Here is a 19,414-nt window from a genome sequence, read left to right on the forward strand (position 1 = left end):
AGTTTATATTGTGTTATATGTGTTCTGTGAAGCACCTTAAATTGGATCAATTGTAAGTTGGTGTTTTTAGTCATTTTAAATGTGTTTTCACAGATTTGGGTCCAAAAATCAGAGTCAAAAGATTTGGATACGTCTTTTTCCCATTTTTGAGTTGGTAGGTGTATAGAGTGTGTCTTTGAGAGTAAACTATAAATTTTTGAGAGATTCTTCTTATTTCTTGGAGAGAGTTTCACAATGTAGTCGACAAATTCAGGTGGCTGTAAATCCGTTGGCTGTAAAGTAGTCTGAAGCGATGGAATTCTACTTGTAATAGTCTTCTTTACCTGTAGGTACTGAAGAAAATTTCCATTTCTTATTTCAAATGTTTGGAATAAGTTTATATATGTCCTAAATGTGTTATCATCCAGAAGGTGATGGAGGTGAGTGACTCCTCTCTCTGCCCATGTGCTGAAATAAAGAGCTATTTTGTTGTTTGCAAAATCAGGGTTGTGCCAGATTGGGGAGAGTATACTGGGTTTTAATTGAGAGCCTGTGATTTCCAGTGCTTTCCACCAAGCAGACAAGGTGGAAGCGATCATAGGGTTCTTGAAGCAGGAGTGATGTTTAAAAACTGTGATTTCTATGTGCATGAGTCTGCATGTCTGTGCTATAGCAGGGTGATTTCGCTCGGTGGCAAAGTGAGTCTCTTTTCTCGGACTGACAACATGTTCTCCATGTGCATGGCAATGACTCGGCACAGCTCGAGGCCCTGGAAAATACAAACATAAATAAAAAGTCAGGATATAATATTCTCTCACTTGTGCACACTTCACTTTATATCTATCTATCTATCTATCTCTCTCTCTCTCTCTCTCTCTCTCTCTCTCTCTCTCTCTCTCTCTCTCTCTCTCTCTCTCTCTCTCTCTCTCTCTCTCTCTCTCTCTCTCTCTCTCTCTCTCTCTCTCTCTCTCTCTCTCTCTCTCTCTCTCTCTCTCTCTATATATATATATATATATATATATATATATGTACACTCTCCAGCTATGTCTTGTACACACACCTGCTCCAGCTGCAGCTGAGTGATGTGCTGGTTGAGCAGGTCTCCTATCATGATCTCCACATATGGGTAGCTGGAGCCTGAAGTTGGTCTCTGGGTGCGAGTTGACTGAACCTCCTTCAGAGGGAAACGCATCATGGCCTCCTAAACAAATATATACACAAACTTGTGCATAAGCAGACAGACATCACAGCAAAGTAAAATTATATCAATAAAATATAAAATCCAGTAGATTGGAAATGTTTTTAATGCTATATTTCCTCATGTGTGTATTTTATGGTCATTTAGATATTTTGTTTTAAATGATGGGTGGATGAGGCAGACAGCTTAACCAGCAGAGGGAGACAACTGCTTTGTTTTGAGGTAATTAAATGATTAAAATTGCTTGTGTTTAATCTGAAATAAATCAATAGAAAGTAATGTGAGCACTGTCTTACTAATGTTACACACACTAAGCTGCTTGCTGTCATATTTTGTCACCAGGTCTTGGAATATGAAGCATGCAACATTACACAGACTGCATTTGTGCACATATGATTGTGAGCTTCGACGTACATGAGTATCCTTGTTAAGAAAATGGAGTCCGTTCAGATTAACAGCCAGGATGCAGGGGGCCTGGATAGAGGCAGAGCTGGAACTCTGGATGTAGAAGAAAGAGGAGCCGAACATGGGGAAGGCACTGACCAGACCTGCAGAAAAACATGCAAAATATCACTTTGGATATGCAACCACATTCAAGCTGAGACTCACTTATTTTTTTTAAAGAAAAAGTGACACAAGAAGTCAGTGAAGCTTTGAGTATTACATTTCTTCATTACTTTCCAAAACTATATTCTAAGTAGGCCAATTTTGTTGCACTTTTACTCACTTAAAAATTATGATCGGGGATGTAAAGAAATCTTTTTGTCTGTGAGATGTTTTGAGAGCAGATGCTTGCAGTTGCTCAATTTTTTCTATCATACTATATCTGTGCGTGACTATTGCAAGTGGCTATTCTATTAATTACACAAAATTAGTGAATAATATAGGATGTATGTTGCAGTACAGTTACACATTCATATTGCAAGGTGCTTTCAAAAACACACATACTGTACATGCTCACAAATGCTTTACCCAGAAACTGTGCACGGGCCTGGTGTGGGTTTAAGGGCTGGACCTGCTGCATGTGTTGAGTTGTCATGTTCAGCCAATGCTGTGAACCCTGTTTGCTGTAGAACAAGTGGGGGACACTCTCCTGCACCTCACGGCTAAACATACAAAGAGCAGAGCAGGTATAATTCCAAGACAGCAGGTATATATTGCACATGTGTATGCCAGCTGGTGTCTTCTGTGTAAGTGGCCAATGTGCAGGTGTATCTGCAAATTTGAGCATATATACTGTATAGGGATGCACCTGTGATCATTATACACTGCTCGTCGAAAAAAGGCCGCACACTAATATTTTGTTGGACTGCCAGCTTTGAGTATGGCACACAGTCACTGTGGCATCGTTTCGATAAGCTTCTGCAGTGTCACAGAGTTGGATTCATTTTCTGCCAAGATCTTGCATTGCAATTTTTCTCAGTTGATAAGACACTAAATTCTATTTACTGCACACAGCCACCAACTGACTGCACACATTTCTCAAAAACAGGACTCTGCTGTTAAAATTTTGGACACTATTCATGGTTTGTACACAGTTTCCAAAACTCTTACACTCTTTTTGCAAAAGACTGAACGCGTTTTTTACTCATTTGAACACACTTTTCACTCATAGCACACATTTTTCAAAAAGTGAACACTAGAAAGCAGAATTGGGACACTGTTCCAACACTGCTGTCACAATTAAGACACAACAGGTCAAAGCTGAAAACACTTCTGCAATGAACTGCACACTATAAAACCTGCTGGGAAACAGCATTAGCTGTTCAGAATGGATGTCAGAGGAGCAAGAGGTCATGTTGGAAGAAGAGGACGTGGACGACCCAGACCACATCCAGAACCAGAACCTGGACCTGGTCCTGGACCACTTTACATAGTATGTAAATGTTGTTTGTCACTTCATTTACATGTCTATACTGGAACAATGCAAGCAGTCAGAAATATTCTGAGAATACTGTAAAAACTCTAATGCATAATTCTGGTTCACAAGTGATGGTAAAATTACAGAAAGTCTACATGACTGACTTTTTCTCTGTTCCGTGTGTGTTTGTTTCAGAGAGTTTTTCAGTTGGTTTTTGATGATACACATGAATACATCTATGTGGATGAGGCTGGTTTCAACCTGGCCAAGAGGAGGAGAAGAGGGAGGAACATCATTGGACAACAGGCTATAGTCAACGTCCAGGTCAGTGTGGGGGCAACATAACCCTCTGTGCTGCAATAAGCAATCATGGAGTAATTCACCATCAAGCAGTTCTGGGCCCATAGAACACCCAGCATTTGTTGACTTTCCTAGATGGACTTAGAGGGTCTACTGACATGAGTGCAGCAGGGCATTTGGCAAGAAGACACAGTTTTTGTTGTTGTCTGGGAAAATGTTAGTTTTCATAGAGGACTATTGATTTGGGAATAGTTCAATATGAACCCTCAAGTTATTGTGTTTTTTCTACCACCATATTCTCCCTTTCTGAATCCTATAGAAGAATTCTTCTCTACATGGAGGTGGAAGGTATATGAGCAGCAGCCATACTTTGGGAAAATCTCTATCAATCAGTGGTCTTGGCATGTGGTGATGTTTCTGTTGATGCATGTCAGGGCTGGATCAGACACACTAGGTCTTTCTTTCCAGAGAAAACATAGCTTGTGATGTTGATGAGGTCCTGTGGTCTGACCAGCCTGAAAGAATTGATGCAGATGTGGTGTAAATATTTGCATACTGTACTGTGTACAATGCAGTGCTGTATTTTTGTCTAACATTATTTTTATTTTATAATGTACAGTCAGGTACTGCAATGGCCCCCTCTGATTCATTTATAGGATACATTTGTATTTAAGTTGTCATTTTTGAGGACTGTATCATTTTTTTACACTTCATGTGAAAACACAGTGAGAGAAGAGTGTTTTCTATTTAGCAGTGCAGTGTCCTACTTTTGCTTTGTGTGTCTTAATTTTGAAAACAAAGTTCAAATTTTGACAATAAAGTGCGCTTTTGACACAAGTGTGCAGTGCTTTGTGAATTGTGTTCAAATAAAGAAAATAGTGTGCAGTGTGTTGGGAAATGTGTGCTATTTTTCAGGAACAGTGTCTTATCAATTGAGAAAAACTGTAATGATGGAAGAGTTGGACCACTGCGCAAAGTCTTCTCTAACACATCCCAAAGATTCTCAATGGAGCTGAGGTCTAGACTCTGTGGAAGCCAATCCATGTGTGAAAATTATGTCTCATGGTCCCTGATCCACTCATTCTCAATGTGAGCCCAATGAATCCTGGCATTGTCATCTCGGAATATGCCATACCTGCCATCAGGGAAGAAAAACTCCACTGATGGAAAGACCTGGTCAATCAGTATCTTCAGGTAGTCAGCTGACCTCATTCTTTGGGCACATAACATTGCTGAACCTGGACCTGACCAACTACAGCAAATCCAGATCATAACCCTAATCCCCATAGGCTTGTACGGTTGGCACTAGCCATGATGAGTGCATCACTTCATCCGCCTCTCTTCTTACTGTGATGCACCCATCACTTTGGAACAGGGTAAATCTGGACTCATCAGATCACATGACTTTCTTCCATGGCTTCAGAGTCCAATCTTTATGCTCCGTAGCAAATTGCGGCCATTTTTTTCCATTTAACCTCACTGATCAGTGTTTTTTTTTTTATAGCAACACAGCTGTTTTGTCCCAATCCCTTGCGTTCCCTTCGCATTGTGCATGTGGAAATGCGCATGTTGTTCTGACCCCATTTCTTCCTCAAAGATGATGGTTCACCACTATCCTTCAGGTTTTAATAATGCGTTGGATGGTTCTTAACACAATTTTAGTAGTTTCAGAAACCTCCTTAGTTGTTTTCTTTGCTTGATGCAGGCCAATAATTTGACCTGTCTAAGACAGATTAACGTTCTTTCCATGACCGCAGGATATGTCTTTTGACATGGTTATTGAAGGAATGAGAAGCTACTCACTGCATCAGCTAGGGTTAAATAAGTTCTTGCCAGCTGAAGCATATTCATCACTGCAGCAAGTACCCAATGGAAGGCTCTTACTTATTTGCTTAGTTAAATCCAAGTGGAAAGTTTTTTTGGACAGGCAGTGTATATGCATGTATGTATGTAGATGCATGTGTGAGCTCATGTTTTGGTTGAATTTTGTAGATATGTGACACTGAAACGGCTACCTTGTGTGCGGAATTACAAACAAAACCTGGAGTATATTTACATGGTGGGCAGGTAGATGGTGTCTTTGGCACGGTGCTGTAGTGCAGCCAACCTGGCGAGCTGCTGCAGATGCTGTTCGCTGGCCTTACCCTGAGGAACCACACTTAGCAAGGCTTTCAGATAGTCTGGCAACACCTTGAAAAAAGACAGTGCAATTTTGTCTGTCTTGTTTACTTTGCAGCATTTCACTGTTCGCTGTAAGTTCAGGTACACAGCAAGAATAAGATCCAACATTTCTGACACTGCCAGAACTCTGTCAGAATCGACAACTCTGTGAAATTGGATATCAGCTTTTGAAACCGTAGCTGGGTACCTGGTTGTAGTGCATGGTGACATAGAGCTCATTGTCAAGCTTGAGAGCCAAACTCCATATGACTCTTCTGAACCAAAGACTGTAGTTGGCGTCCACCAGCTCTGCTTCTGTAGCAATGTCAAGGATGTACTCACGCTTGTTCAGGGGACGCACATTCTGACCTACAGAGGCAAGCAATTCAGTTACTATCTATTTATCTACAGTGTATGGATGTATTTCAGAAGTTTTCAAAGTGGGACGTGGGCTTCCAAAGAGAGGCTCCAAACAAGGGGAAGCTTAGAGAATGGAAATGAAAACAATTCGATATGAGGTGTCAAAGGGCGATCATATAGAAAACCCTAATTATGTAATCTGGTTAAAAAGATAATTCAAAGACTCAGTAGTTGTGGGAGGTCATAAACTAATAAATGCCCTTGGATGACCATTTTGTAAGTATTTTATATACTCAAGATATTTCCAACAACAGTGTTCGGCTAACTTAGCTCAGTTGTTAAGTGCCTAAGGGGTCAGATAACATAATTATGATCCTGCAGGCATCCAGGGTTTCAGTACAACTTAGCAAGTAGTAGTGACCTTAAAAACCATCCAATATCTCATTTAGCAGTATACTGCAGTAAAAGCATGTCAGAAGTGTCTACATTTCAAAACTCAGCTGTAACAGTTACCTCTGTGTGTGACCAAAAAGACAGCATATTCATCCAACGCCTCCAACCTGTGCAGTTCCATTTCTTGGCATAGCTCCTCAATCACATCCAAAGCAACCTGTAATTAAAGTTGATTCACGACAAACAATGCTGCCATCATGAGCCATAAATTCAGCATCTGTGTTTTATACATAGAACCTACTCTAAATCTCTCTTTTATTGCCTAGTGTAAAAGGGTTTTAAACTTTAATTCAGAAATGATAATTTCATTTTCCTGGATGTGTCTACCACTTACAGAGCACGTCTTGATTTTCAAATGCCGCTCGATTCCACCTGGGAGCAGGAACAGCTGCCTCTTGGAGCTCCGCCCAGCCTGCACACAAACGGCCAATCAGAGGGAAACTTCACGAGTTACCACCAGTGAATAGGACACAGGGTGCAGCTGTTAGTGAGAGCAGCTAAAAAGACATTTGAACATGAACAGATGCCACAAGTGGAAAGACAATAACAATATCACTGTAGCTGAAATAGTGTAAGATAATTCATCACATTCATAAACCATAAAATTCATCCTTTCCAAAATATTCCTGTTCTACCTGTTATACAAACTATAGAGAACAGGAATATAATTGGAAATATAATTGGTGATAAAATGTCAGATGACAAAATGTGGCATTTTTTCCCATAAGCTATTCCAGCATCTTTTTATAGCTAATACAATAAATCTGTTTTAGATATATTTTTTGGACAGTGTATTAAAAATAACATAACACCAATTGGTATTTATCACCACCGTTAGGAATAACATGTGACAAAGTATATAGAATACTTTTTTTGTAAGAAAGTGTTAGTTTTACAATTCAAGCAATCAGGTAATGAGTTAGTTTTGCAAATAACTAATCCATTAATGTTAAATTTGATTGTATTTCCCCAAAGTCATTGTGTTTCTGTTTGTCTCTTGGCAGATAGCTACGTACTTGTTAAGTGGTTCATTAGCTGCATGTTAAACATAATGCACAGTAGTCTATACAAGCCTGCTTTTATTGTCTTCATAAAGGAAGCTGTCTCTGTTATTCTATAGGCTTATCAAGTTTGCTGCCATTAGCAGAAAAAAAGACTGCACGGTTCCACCTGTCAGTTACCCTTGATTTTTACATAATTTCTTGAACTTCAAATAATAATTTTTTTTCACAGCAGCTACATTGCATAAAACAAATTTAAAAAAGAAACTCTTGTTTGGCTTTATGTTATAATATTATCAGCGAAACCCTCCTGATGCAATGCTTTCTTTTAATAAAACATAGTCGCTAACAAATGGTCTGTTACTCCTGTTATTAGCCTGCAGAGTGAGAGATTATGAGCTATAAATTAGTTATGCAAAGAGGCAGAGTTAATACATTTAACGGTAAATAAATTGTAAAATGTAAATGTAGATTACACACCCTCTGTACGATATAACAATCATGTATGGAAAGGGAAGTAAATTTTTTGGTAACAATTTTTGGCTATAGTTCGCTAGAAAGCTACTTTTCTCAGTAGGTAATGCTGTAGAGTAAGATGTTTTTAGTGGCTATAATCTTGCAATGTGACAAACTATTCAAAGGGAACATTACCCAACATTGTTTACTATTATCCTAACATTTTCAGAGGTATACATTTAGTATACATTTAGCTATTATTCATTCATGCAACAAATATTACACATGGGTGTATATAATCTCCCTTGTGTTTGGTCTGGTGCATTATTTAGCACTTTAAACAAGTCACTTTATATAAGCCATATAAAAACATTACATGGCTGAATTAGAAACTAACCAGCATAGCTTTCAGCTCCATGCTGTTGGGATACTGGACACGGCCACCATACTGAAATGTCCTCCTCAGATTCTGCTCGCATGCCTTGGCGATACCTGTAAATGCAGCAGCAATGATAACTAAGAGCATCGTTAGACTGCTAATGATGGAATACTGAGTGTGATTTGAGTTCACAGGTTGTCTGGATGTCTTTTTGGACCTTGATACTGCTGCCCGGGACTGTCACTGGTATCCTGCAGAAACTTCAGTAAAAACGGCTTCATGACATCAGAGCAGCGATGGAAAGCTGTGAGGATGTACATCAGCCTCCATCCTCTCTGACAACTGTCCCTGCGCAAAATATACACACAACTACAACTTAAATCCTCTCCATGATGCTACTGTTGAAGTTCAAAGTACCGGTCGGGATTAGAAGTCTTACGGTTTGGAGCTGGTGTTGGCAGTCACTTGCTTCATCACTTGGCAGTAGGCTTCATCCTTTATCAGGCCGTGTTCGCCACTTAGCTGGATTTATGATACACAACCACACATCAATGCATTCATAGAATTTTTTTATAAGAACACAGACAAATATAAGTGTTTGATTTGTGATTACTGAGGACATTTGGTCATATCTGTGTACCCTCAAAATAGAGGTGACAAGCTCCTGTTCAGTCAGGCCTTTCAGTGGGAAATCTCCCATAAACTTCATTACAGCTGGAAACAAACAAAAGAAAGAACAATCAGTGCCTTTAGACTAAACATTGAACTAAACATTAGCTGATGTGAAAAAATAAAGAAATGCCAGATCTCGATTTGATGCTGCAACTGACGACTAGAAGTATAAAACATATCTGTAGCTTGACTAGTTTACTGCTTTCCTCTTCAACCTCCTATCTATATTCATACCCTCTTTTTCATACTCTGGTCTCACCTAAGAAGATGTCAGCAGCCACTCTGTTCATACCGCTGTCTGAGAAGTCAATCAGAGACTCCTGGATCGGAGACTAGAGACACAAACACACAATAAGGAAAAAATATTTCAGTTAGATCTCAAGTTTTTAGATCTCAAAAGCAAAGAATAGTAGGCAAATTAGGAGATATGTATAAAGGACTATAAAGAAGAAGTTAATGCTTAGTGAGACAAACTCAGTTGTTACCTTGGAGAATTTGACCATGTCAACAGGGTCCCTGCCCTCCTTCCCCTTTTTGGTTTTCTGATCACTGTCAGGAAACACAGTTAGTTTTTGTCAGCTCAACTTGTGTCAAAACACCTACATTTATTAGTCACATTGGGAAGAAATTAGAGTTTTTAAATGCTTCTATTTTTAGTACTATTTTGGCATGCATCTGTGTGTCTTACCTCCTGTTCTTCTGTGCTTCCCTGAAGTACTTCTTGGAAAACTCAGGCATTTGGTACTGGCTGCTGAGCAGAGGCAGATCGTTCATTTCAACGCTCAGGCTGTCCCCATACATCTCATTTACTACCTGATGCACACATAGACACCCACAGCATAAAGATTTAAGCAACAGAGGAGCACCAATGATTTAATTATCTACAAAATATTTCCATCTGTCCAAACCAATGTATGCCGTATAAACAGCAGCAGATACCATAATATGGGGGTACTAAGCACAGCTTAACTCACCTTGAACTTGTGAATTTTCCACTGCTTTTGGGTGGAAGGTAAAAATTATGTGCCCTTGTTGGACAGTAGTTTACAAAAATGCAGCTGTAATATGAGTAAACAGAATCCCAGACTGCACCTCAGTGGAGAGGTCGAGCTCATGAGCAGCTACAGCCGAGCCCATCGCTACGGCAACAGCAGCCGAGGCAGCAACCCGTCCCTGTCGGTCTCGAGGCTCCAGGCGATCAGCAGGCAGAACCAGGAAGTCTGGAGCAGCCACAGGACGGACGTACTCGCTGGGAAACACTCCTGACTTTCCATACACGGCCCCGAACCGCCAGCCTATACACAGACACACATATAAACACCAGGAGATGCATGATCACTCAGAGGTTCCTATGCAAACACTAAAATGAATCCAATATACAGTTTTTCTCAATTGATAAGACACTAAATTCCATTCACTGCACACAGCCACCAACTGACTGCACACATTTCTCAAAAACAGGACTCTACTGTCCACATTTTGGACACTATTCATGGTTTGCACACAGTTTCCAAAATCCTTAAACTCCTTTTTGCGAAAGACTGAACACGTTTTTTACTCATTTGAACACACTTTTTCACTCATAGCACACATTTTTCAAAAAGTGAACACTAGGAAGCAGAATTGGGACACTGTTCCAACACTGCTGTCACAATTAAGACACAATAGGTCAAAACTGATAACACTTTTGCCAATGAACTGCACACTATAAAACCTGCTGGGAAGCAGAATTAGCTGTTCAGAATGTAATCTGTTGTTAAGGTCAGCAGATGGTAAGGATGGTGCATAAAGTAAATGGTTTCAGGTTTACTGTGGTTTATTTTACATGTATGTAAATGTTGTTTGTCACTTCAGTGACATGTCTATACTGGAACGATACAAGCAGTAAGAAATGTTCTGAGAAAACTGTAAAAAATCTAATGTATAATTCTGGTTCACAAGTGACAGTAAAATTACAGAAAGTGTACATGACTGACTTTGTCTGTGTTTTGTGTGCGTTTGTTCTAGAGAGTTTTTCAGTTGGATTCTGATGATACACATGAATACATCTGGGACAATGTTAGTTTTCATAGAGGACTATTGATTCAGGAATGATTCAATATGAACCTCAAGTTATTGTGGTTTTTCTGCCACCATATTCTCCCTTTCTGAATCCTATAGAAGAATTCTTCTCTACATGGAGGTGGAAGGTATATGAGCAGCAGCCATACTTTGGGAAAATCTATTGCAATCAGCAGTCTTGGCATGTGGTGATGTTTCTGTTGATGCATGTCAGGGCTGGATCAGACACATTAAGTCCTTCTTTCCAGAGAAAACATAGCTTGTGATGTTGATGAGGTCCTGTGGTCTGACCAGCCTGAAAGAATTGACGCAGACATGGTGTAAATATTTGCATAATGTACTGTGTACAATACAGTGCTGTATTTTTTTTTCTAACATTATTTTTATTTTATAATGTACAGTCAGGCACTGCAATGGCCCCTCTGAGTCATTTACAGGATGCATTTGTGTTTAAGTTGTCATTTTTGAGGACTGTATCATTTTTTACACTTCATCTGAAAACACAGTGAGAGAAGAGTGTTTTGTATTTAGCAGTGCAGTGTCCTACTTTTGCTTCGTGTCTTAAGTTTGAAAACAAAGTTCAGATTTTGACAATAAAGTGTGCTTTTGACACAAGTGTGCAGTGCTTTGTGAATTGTGTTCAAATAAAAAAAATAGTGTGCAGTGTGTTGGGAAATGTGTGCTATTTTTCTTATCAATGGAGAAAAACTGTAATACCTTAAATCAAAACTGCCACATGAAAAACACAGAGCAAACTCAAGCTGACTCTTCGATTTTTTTGTTTTTATACAATCAATAGAAGAAATAGAATAGAATAGAATAGAATAGAATAGAATAGAATAGAATAGAATAGAATAGAATAGAATAGAATAGAATAGAATAGAATAGAATAGAATAGAAATTCATTATTGATCCCCAATGGGAAATTCTGCTGTTACAGTAGAAAGTGGAGATAATAAAGTGACAGTCATAATACGAATAAATAACAAAAAAAATACGCAATGTTACAAAATGCACAATAACCTGTAAAATACACTATGGTTAAACATGTATTAAAGTGGAAAAATGCACCCTAAAGTGTCAAGTGCTAAATATAAAAATATACAGTGAATGAGAAAATGAAAATGTCCTGTAAACAGCGGTGCAACATGTGCAAGTAGAAGTAGAGCAGCAAATTATCAGCAAATTCTCAGTAAAATCTGTGAAATAAAAGATCATTTTAACAAAGCGCAGAAACAGCAACTACTAAAATAAAGTAGCAAAACACACACAGCGGAGAAACAGTCATGTGACACCCACCAAACTCCGGAGTGTCTCTCTTTAGCTCCTCCAGAAGCATGACCTTCTTCCTAACAATGCAGCCATAATGTCTACCTGAACACACAAACACACACACACACACACACACACACACACACACACACACACACACACACACACACACACACACACACACACACACACACACACACACATGTACCATAGACATAGTGATTGCATGAAGCACAAAGAAGCAGAGACACTGTACATGGAAGCAGTAGGCACATATACAGTGGGGATCGAAAGTTTGGGCACCCCAGGTAAAAATTTGTATTAATGTGCATAAAGAAGCCAAGGAAAGATGGAAAAATCTCCAAAAGGCATCAAATTATAGATGAGACATTCTTATAATATGTCAAAAAAAAAGTTAGATTTTATTTCCATCATTTACACTTTCAAAATAACAGAAAACACAATTATGGCATCTGCAAAAGTTTGGGCACCCTGCAGAGTTTATAGCATGCACCGCCCCCTTTGGAAAGCTGAGACCTGACAGTGTCATGGATTGTTCACAATCATCATCTGGAAAGACCAGGTGATGTCAGTCTCAAAGGTTTTAAATGCCCAGATTCATCTGACCTTACCCCAACAATCAGCACCATGGGTTCTTCTAAGCAGTTGTTTAGAACACTGAAACTGAAAATAGTTGACGCTCACAAAGCAGGAGAAGGCTATAAGAAGATAGCAAAGCGTTTTCAGATGCCAATATCCTCTGTTCGGAATGTAATTAAAAAATGGCAGTCATCAGGAACAGTGGAAGTTAAAGCAAGATCTGGAAGACACTGGAGTTCTGGTACATTATTCCACTACAAAGAGATACTTGTACAAATATGGTCTTCATGGAAGAGTCATCAAAAGAAAACCTCTTCTACGTCCTCACCACAAAAAGCAGCGTTTGAAGTTTGCAAATGAACATATAGACAAGCCTAATGCATTTTGGAAACAAGTTCTGTGGACCGATGAGGTTAAAATAGGACTTTTTGGCCGCGATGAGCAAAGGTACGTTTGGAGAAGACAGGGCACAGAATTTAGTGAAGAGAACCTCTGTCCAACTGTTAAGCATGGGGGTGGATCAATCATGCTTTGAGGTTGTATTGCAGCCAGTGGCACAGGGAACATTTCATGAGTAGAAGGTAAAATGGATTCAATAAAATTTCAGCAAATTTTGGATGCTAACTTGAGGCCATCTGTGAAAAAGCTGAAGTTAAAGAGAGGATGGTGTCTACAAATGCATAATGATCCTAAACACACCTCAAAAGCCACGGTGGATTACATCAAGAGGCGTAAACTGAAGGTTTTGCCATGGCCTTCACAATGTTCTGACCTCAGCATAATTGAAAATCTATGGATAGACCTTAAAAGAGCAGTGCGTGACAGACAGCCCAGAAATCTCACAGAACTGGAAGACTTTTGTGAGGAAGAATGGGCGAAGATACCTCAAACAAGAATTGTAAGACTCTTAGCTGGCTACAAAAAGCGTTTACAAGCTGTGATACTTGCCAAAGGGGGCAGTACAAGGTATTAACTCTGCAGGGTGCCCAAACTTTTGCAGACGCCATTATTGTGTTTTCTGTTATTTTGAAAGTGTAAATGATGGAAATAAAATCTAACTTTTTTTTGACATATTATAAGAATGTCTAATCTGTAATTTGATGCCTTTTGGAGATTTTTCCATCTTTCCTTGGCTTCTTTATGCACATTAATACAAATTTTTACCTGGGGTGCCCAAACTTTCGATCCCCACTGTATAACTGCTTGTGCTTGTCTGATTGTGCTTGTGTCTCACTGGCTTCCAGTCCATCCATGTGCTGCACTTTGATGATGTCCCCTTTGTGGAAGCTGAGCAGAGTTCTGTCCTCTGTGATGTAATTCCTCACCGCCACCACATACTCTGAGTCCTGACAAGCACAGGACATGCTGGCATTAACATCCCCTGTGCACACTGACTGACAGAGAGCCAGAAAAGATGTGAGCCAAAAAAATACCATCTGCATGTTGAATTCAAAGGTTTGCTAATATTTCTTTGTAAGTAACTTTAAGTTGAATGAAAGAAAAAGTAATTTACTGTGTATTGACAGAGAAAGCCTTAAAAATTGCATGAAATAATTAAGAATCTATATAAATCTCCTACCTTTAGGTTAAAAAAATATACACATAAAAATGTCAAAAGTTCATATTTAACACAGTTTAAGCTGTGGAAATACAATATAAAACATTGAAAGGACACCCCAGCACAAGTCTGACAAAACATCTTGGTAATATAATATAGTTTGAACAATCATATTGTTCCTGAAGTTTTAATATTTGAGCAAATGCTTGCATTATAACCTGACATAGAGTTTGAAACATCTAAAATTCATAATCACTTAAGGCTCAAAAGAAAACTTCTAGCTGTGGACATAAAAAAAATCCACTGAATGGTGATAAACCACTATATTCTGATTTTATAAGACTTTTCCAGTCTGACCAGCAGATATCTTCCCACTCACTCACAAACACACTGCTAAAAGCTCTCTGACCTTCTTGAGCTCTGTGAGGAAGTAGTCGATCATATGTTTGACCTGCGGCGCCTTGGCAGAGAACAGGATCAGCTTCTCATTGGTCAGGTTGAACTCCAGCATATTCTTAGATGGAATAGACACAAACAGGATGTCCGAGTAGCTGCACAGGAAGTGATATGCCAAACCAGGAAGTCAGTTTAGAGTCACAGTTCAAAGCAATCAGGCACTTGACCAAGAATACCCTAACTGTAAAAAAACGTCAAGAGTAATACCTTTTTTTTTTTTTTTTTTTTTTTAGCAATTTATTCATTTTAAAAAAGCATGAGAATGTATCTTTGATATTAGTTAGATAACATTTGGATTCATGTTTTTCTATGAGGCTCACCTGTAAGGCCTCAACACTCTGAAGTAGTCTGAAGCTGTAGAGCTACTCTTCACCATCTTCAGAAGCTTGATACCTTTATGAGACACAGACAACACCTGCACTCCTGTCCCCACACTGCCCTGAAAAACACATAGCATGATAACAAAATGAGGATAGGCACATAAAAAGATCCACTGAAACTCATACAGTCCAGGATAAGAAACAAGATCGTATTGGATTAATAAGTCTAAAATCCTTCTCTGGCTAATCATGGCTATGGGGCGACGGGGGTGGACCATCATCCCTGTTGCTGTGGCTGGGGGGTCCCCGGGGCCTGGGGGTTGTGGCCTGGGGGGGTTTTCCTGCGTGCCCGACAGGTCCCAGCTGGTGCGGTGGCTCTTGGTGGGCGCTGTGGCTGTGGTGTGGGCTGGTGGCGTGTGGTGGCTCTGTCCTGGTGGGTTGTTGGGGCATGTTGCTGGGTGTGGGGACCTTGGGTGTGCTGTGCTCTCCTGGGGCCTGGTGTGGTGGGTATGCGGGGTGCCTCCCTGTCGGCGTCGCCGGGCCCCACCACACTGTCCATTTTTGCCCTCTGGACTCGCATCGGGGTGCGGCTAAAATTTCCTCTGGCTGGCTTCCGGTGGCAGCCTGCTTTGTGCTGGGCTGGTTGCCATCCCTCCAGTGGGCCGCTAGGCCCCTGTGTCTGGCTTCCTGACTGCGCGTGGCTGTCGGCCCCCTTGGGGGTGGGGTGGGGTAGGGAGTGGGGGAGTGGGTGGGGGTTGGGTGGCGGGTGGGTCCTCGTGCCCCGAGCCACCTGGGTCGGTCTTGGCGCAATGGGGGTGTTGGTAGCTGCTCCCTCTTGTTCTCCAGGTCCGCGTGGTTCACGGTGGCCCCGGTGGCTCTCTGGGGGCACCGCCCTGTGGCTCCTGCGGCCCGGAGGGAAGGGGTGCCCTGTTGGCTTGGCCCTGCCTTGCCATGATTGCTGTTCTGGGTTTCGGGGTCCTTCACACTTGCATGTTTGATCAGGTTTTGCCAGCTCCTGTCGAGTCCCATTGATAGCGAATGATGGGACCCACCAGAATGTGCTGAGAATCTCTCCAGAGTCTCTATGCTAAACTCATTCTCTTTTTCACTAGTATCCTCTTCTGGCCTATTCTATTCTATACTGTCAAGACATCCACAATTATGGTGTTCAATACTGTTTGTTTAATTATTTATTTATTTATTGAATCTCTTTTTTTCGTTGTTGTTTTGTTTCTGTTTTATTGATGGAAAGTTAGTAGTTGGGAATAACACACCACCTCACACTCTTTAATTGTAATAGCACCGGCTGTTAGTTTCTATCCCTGTTCATCCTGTTTCGTCCTGTCCAGTCTTTGTTTCCCCTGCACATCACTGAGGTGTAGCACTGCCCTCCCTGGCTCATAATAGGGAATTCTAATAAAGAATATCTGCTTAGCTTTCAGGGAGGGCCGGTGATGGTCACACACATGAACTAAATATTAAAATATTTGGCTGCAAGACTAAAATATGCATCAATCTCATATAATGTTGACACCCCTTTTGTGGAATTAAACAATGAGAATAAATGCAGACAAAAAAAAAATCCTTCTCTGGTCATTGGTTAAACCCCTAAAACCTCATATGTCTACATTAAAGTTACATGTGCAGACCTTTGAAGTCTCTGCCTCTATCTTCATCTATCATTTGCCACTCACTGCAGCTCTAGCACACCAGCTCATCTAAAACTCAAACCCTGCAGAGGCCGATTCATGGCTTCTGCATGACAGGTGACTGTAAGTGCACTGCAAACGCAGAGATGGTCGTATTCATACTACAATAGGTAGATGACACATTGCACCCTCATATCGAGCACAGAAAAACACTTGTCTCCAGTAGATGCTACTGAAAAACTTGCTGTGATTTCACCCTTTTTACAGCACTGAGCAGCTGGTTACAGATAGGACTGAAAACAGATGGTGGATATAGCACAGGATTTCTGGAGAATGTAGAACTTCCTACTGTATTTGAGCACTGTCAAAGTAAAGCCTATACAAATCAAAGCACCTTCAAAGTCTGGCAGTGGCTACTTCAAGTACAGTTCTTTCAATAATGGATTATCAAGGTGTGGATGATAGACAATCTTCTTACACAGAAAGCATAGAAGGAAGGTCTTAAAACTACTCTGTTCTACACAATGGCAAGTTGTGAAATTGGGCTACTTCAGGCATACACGTTGGAACCAAAAACTGGTTCTTATGACAAATAATGATACAGAAATCCCCACCCTGTGAGTTGACAGGATTTGTTCCTAGATTTGACATGTATGAAACCCTAGCTATCGACATTATTTTAATGATACTATCTGTCACGGCGCCCCCATCCGCGCTGCTGGAGATTTGCGTGGATGCAGAGCAGCTGCACGAGATGCACGCCTGCAGCTGGTCCAATCATCCCCTGCTATAAAGACCGGCGCCGCATGCAGTACAGCGCCGGATCATTTCCTGTCGTCTCCGCTCGCTGAGACGCAGTTTGTGACTGTCCCAACGGAGCAGCCGTCCTCCAGAGCGAGGACGTGGACCCCTGCCGTCCTCCAGAGAGAGGATGTGGATTTTGTCCCCAAACCGCAACACTATCAAAGGTAGACTCAAGTTTTACCATGGAAATGTTCATCAATGGAGTTGACTATTTATTCCATTCATGATGTGTCTTCCATAATATAAAAAACACTATGTGGTCATGTTAACAAGGTTAAAAAAACTTGTTATCAAAGTAGGTATGAGAGTGGATATAACTGCAGTTACATTCAGAAGAGATATGTGCATAGAAAAACACAGTAACTCACCGAGGCTGGGAAGAGGCGGGAGAAGTAAATCTCCCATGAGTCTCTGGCCATGGACACTACTTTCTTCTTCAAGTTTTCATCATGTGTTTCTGAAACTTGATCCACTTTGTTCTCCACTTTCCAAAACACAATGGAAAAGAAATTGAGGCTTTTGCATAAATTAAAAATAAGATACTGTGTGTTCTAGGAGCTGTTATACCACTGAGTAATGTCCTTCAGGGGATACATGTCAGTTTTATCATACCAAACAGAGCTTTCATCTTCTGTCTCTCCTCCTGGGTGATACGGACACAAGCCTCAGAGAAGGTGTCATGTACAACCTGCAAAAGACATGTAGCTCATGGAATATAAATCTGCTAAAGGCTTAAAGGCTGCTTCTTGGTACCTGACAGAATACTCCTGTATTACGTCCATCCATTATCTATACACCGCTTAATCCTCACTAGGGTGGGGGGGGGGGCTGGAGTCTATCCCAGCTGACTCGGGCGAAGGCAGGGGACACCCTAGACAGGTCACCAGTCTGTCGCAGGGCCACATACAAAGACAAACAAGCACTCTCACATTCACACCTACGGGCAATTTAGAATAATCAATTAACCTCAGCATATTTTTGGACTGTGGGAGGAAGCCGGAGTACCCGGAGAGAACCCACGCATGCACAGGGAGAACATGCAAACTCCATGCAGAAAGATCCCGGGAAAGCCGGGACGCGAACCAGGGACCTTCTTGCTGCAAGGCGAAAAGTGCTAACCACTACGCCACTGTGCAGCCCTCCTGTATTACAGTTTTTCTCAATTGATAAGAAACTAAATTCCATTTACTGCACACAGCCACCAACTGACTGCACACATTTCTCAAAAACAGGACTCTGCTGTCCGAATTTTGGACACTATTCATGGTTTATACACAGTTTCCAAAACTCTTGCACTCTTTTTGCAAAAGACTGAACACGTATTTTTGCTCATTTGAACACACTTTTCACTCATAGCACACATTTTTCAAAAAGTGAACACTAGGAAGCAGAATTGGGACACTGTTCCAACACTGCTGTCACAATTAAGACACAACAGGTCAAAACTGAAAACACTTTTGCCAATGAACTGCACACTATAAAACTTGCAAATCTATTGCAATCAGTGGTCTTGGCATGTGGTGATGTTTCTGTTGATGCATGTCAGGGCTGGATCAGACACACTAGGTCTTTCTTTCCAGAGAAAACATAGCTTGTGATGTTGATGAGGTCCTGTTGTCTGACCAGGCTGAAAGAATTGATGCAGACATGGTGTAAATATTTGCATACTGTACTGTGTACAATACAGTGCTGTATTTTTTGTCTAGCATTATTTTTATTTTGTAATGTACAGTCAGGCACTGCATTGGCCCCCTCTGATTCATTTATAGGATGCATTTGTATTTAACTTGTCTTTTTTGAGGACTGTATCATTTTTTTACACTTCATATGAAAACACAGTGAGAGAAGAGTGTTTTGTATTCAGCAGTGCAGTGT

At 40.7% G+C, this 19,414-nt stretch overlaps 1 protein-coding gene across 1 annotated transcript in view; it reads right to left on the reverse strand.

Moving 5' to 3' along the window:
• Window positions 1–612: 612 nt before the first annotated feature.
• myo15aa (myosin XVAa) overlaps window positions 613–19,414 on the reverse strand; it is a 105,687-nt gene continuing 86,885 nt past the window's right edge. Inside the window, exons 44-65 of the mRNA XM_055005323.1 lie at window positions 18,152–18,227; window positions 17,908–18,023; window positions 15,087–15,205; window positions 14,720–14,861; window positions 13,987–14,098; window positions 12,180–12,254; window positions 9,912–10,114; window positions 9,508–9,632; window positions 9,305–9,368; window positions 9,079–9,151; window positions 8,788–8,861; window positions 8,587–8,669; window positions 8,365–8,495; window positions 8,166–8,260; window positions 6,646–6,723; window positions 6,372–6,468; window positions 5,707–5,867; window positions 5,395–5,528; window positions 2,150–2,283; window positions 1,592–1,725; window positions 1,040–1,180; window positions 613–748 (exon numbers count right to left, since the gene is read on the reverse strand). Coding sequence (XP_054861298.1) covers window positions 647–748; window positions 1,040–1,180; window positions 1,592–1,725; window positions 2,150–2,283; window positions 5,395–5,528; window positions 5,707–5,867; window positions 6,372–6,468; window positions 6,646–6,723; window positions 8,166–8,260; window positions 8,365–8,495; window positions 8,587–8,669; window positions 8,788–8,861; window positions 9,079–9,151; window positions 9,305–9,368; window positions 9,508–9,632; window positions 9,912–10,114; window positions 12,180–12,254; window positions 13,987–14,098; window positions 14,720–14,861; window positions 15,087–15,205; window positions 17,908–18,023; window positions 18,152–18,227 — 2,469 coding nt within the window. The 3' untranslated portion in view covers window positions 613–646. The remainder of the gene's footprint in view (window positions 749–1,039; window positions 1,181–1,591; window positions 1,726–2,149; window positions 2,284–5,394; window positions 5,529–5,706; window positions 5,868–6,371; window positions 6,469–6,645; window positions 6,724–8,165; window positions 8,261–8,364; window positions 8,496–8,586; window positions 8,670–8,787; window positions 8,862–9,078; window positions 9,152–9,304; window positions 9,369–9,507; window positions 9,633–9,911; window positions 10,115–12,179; window positions 12,255–13,986; window positions 14,099–14,719; window positions 14,862–15,086; window positions 15,206–17,907; window positions 18,024–18,151; window positions 18,228–19,414) is intronic.

The sequence above is a fragment of the Amphiprion ocellaris genome, chromosome 19 (genome assembly GCF_022539595.1).
Source record: "Amphiprion ocellaris isolate individual 3 ecotype Okinawa chromosome 19, ASM2253959v1, whole genome shotgun sequence".
Classification (NCBI taxonomy): domain Eukaryota; kingdom Metazoa; phylum Chordata; class Actinopteri; family Pomacentridae; genus Amphiprion; species Amphiprion ocellaris.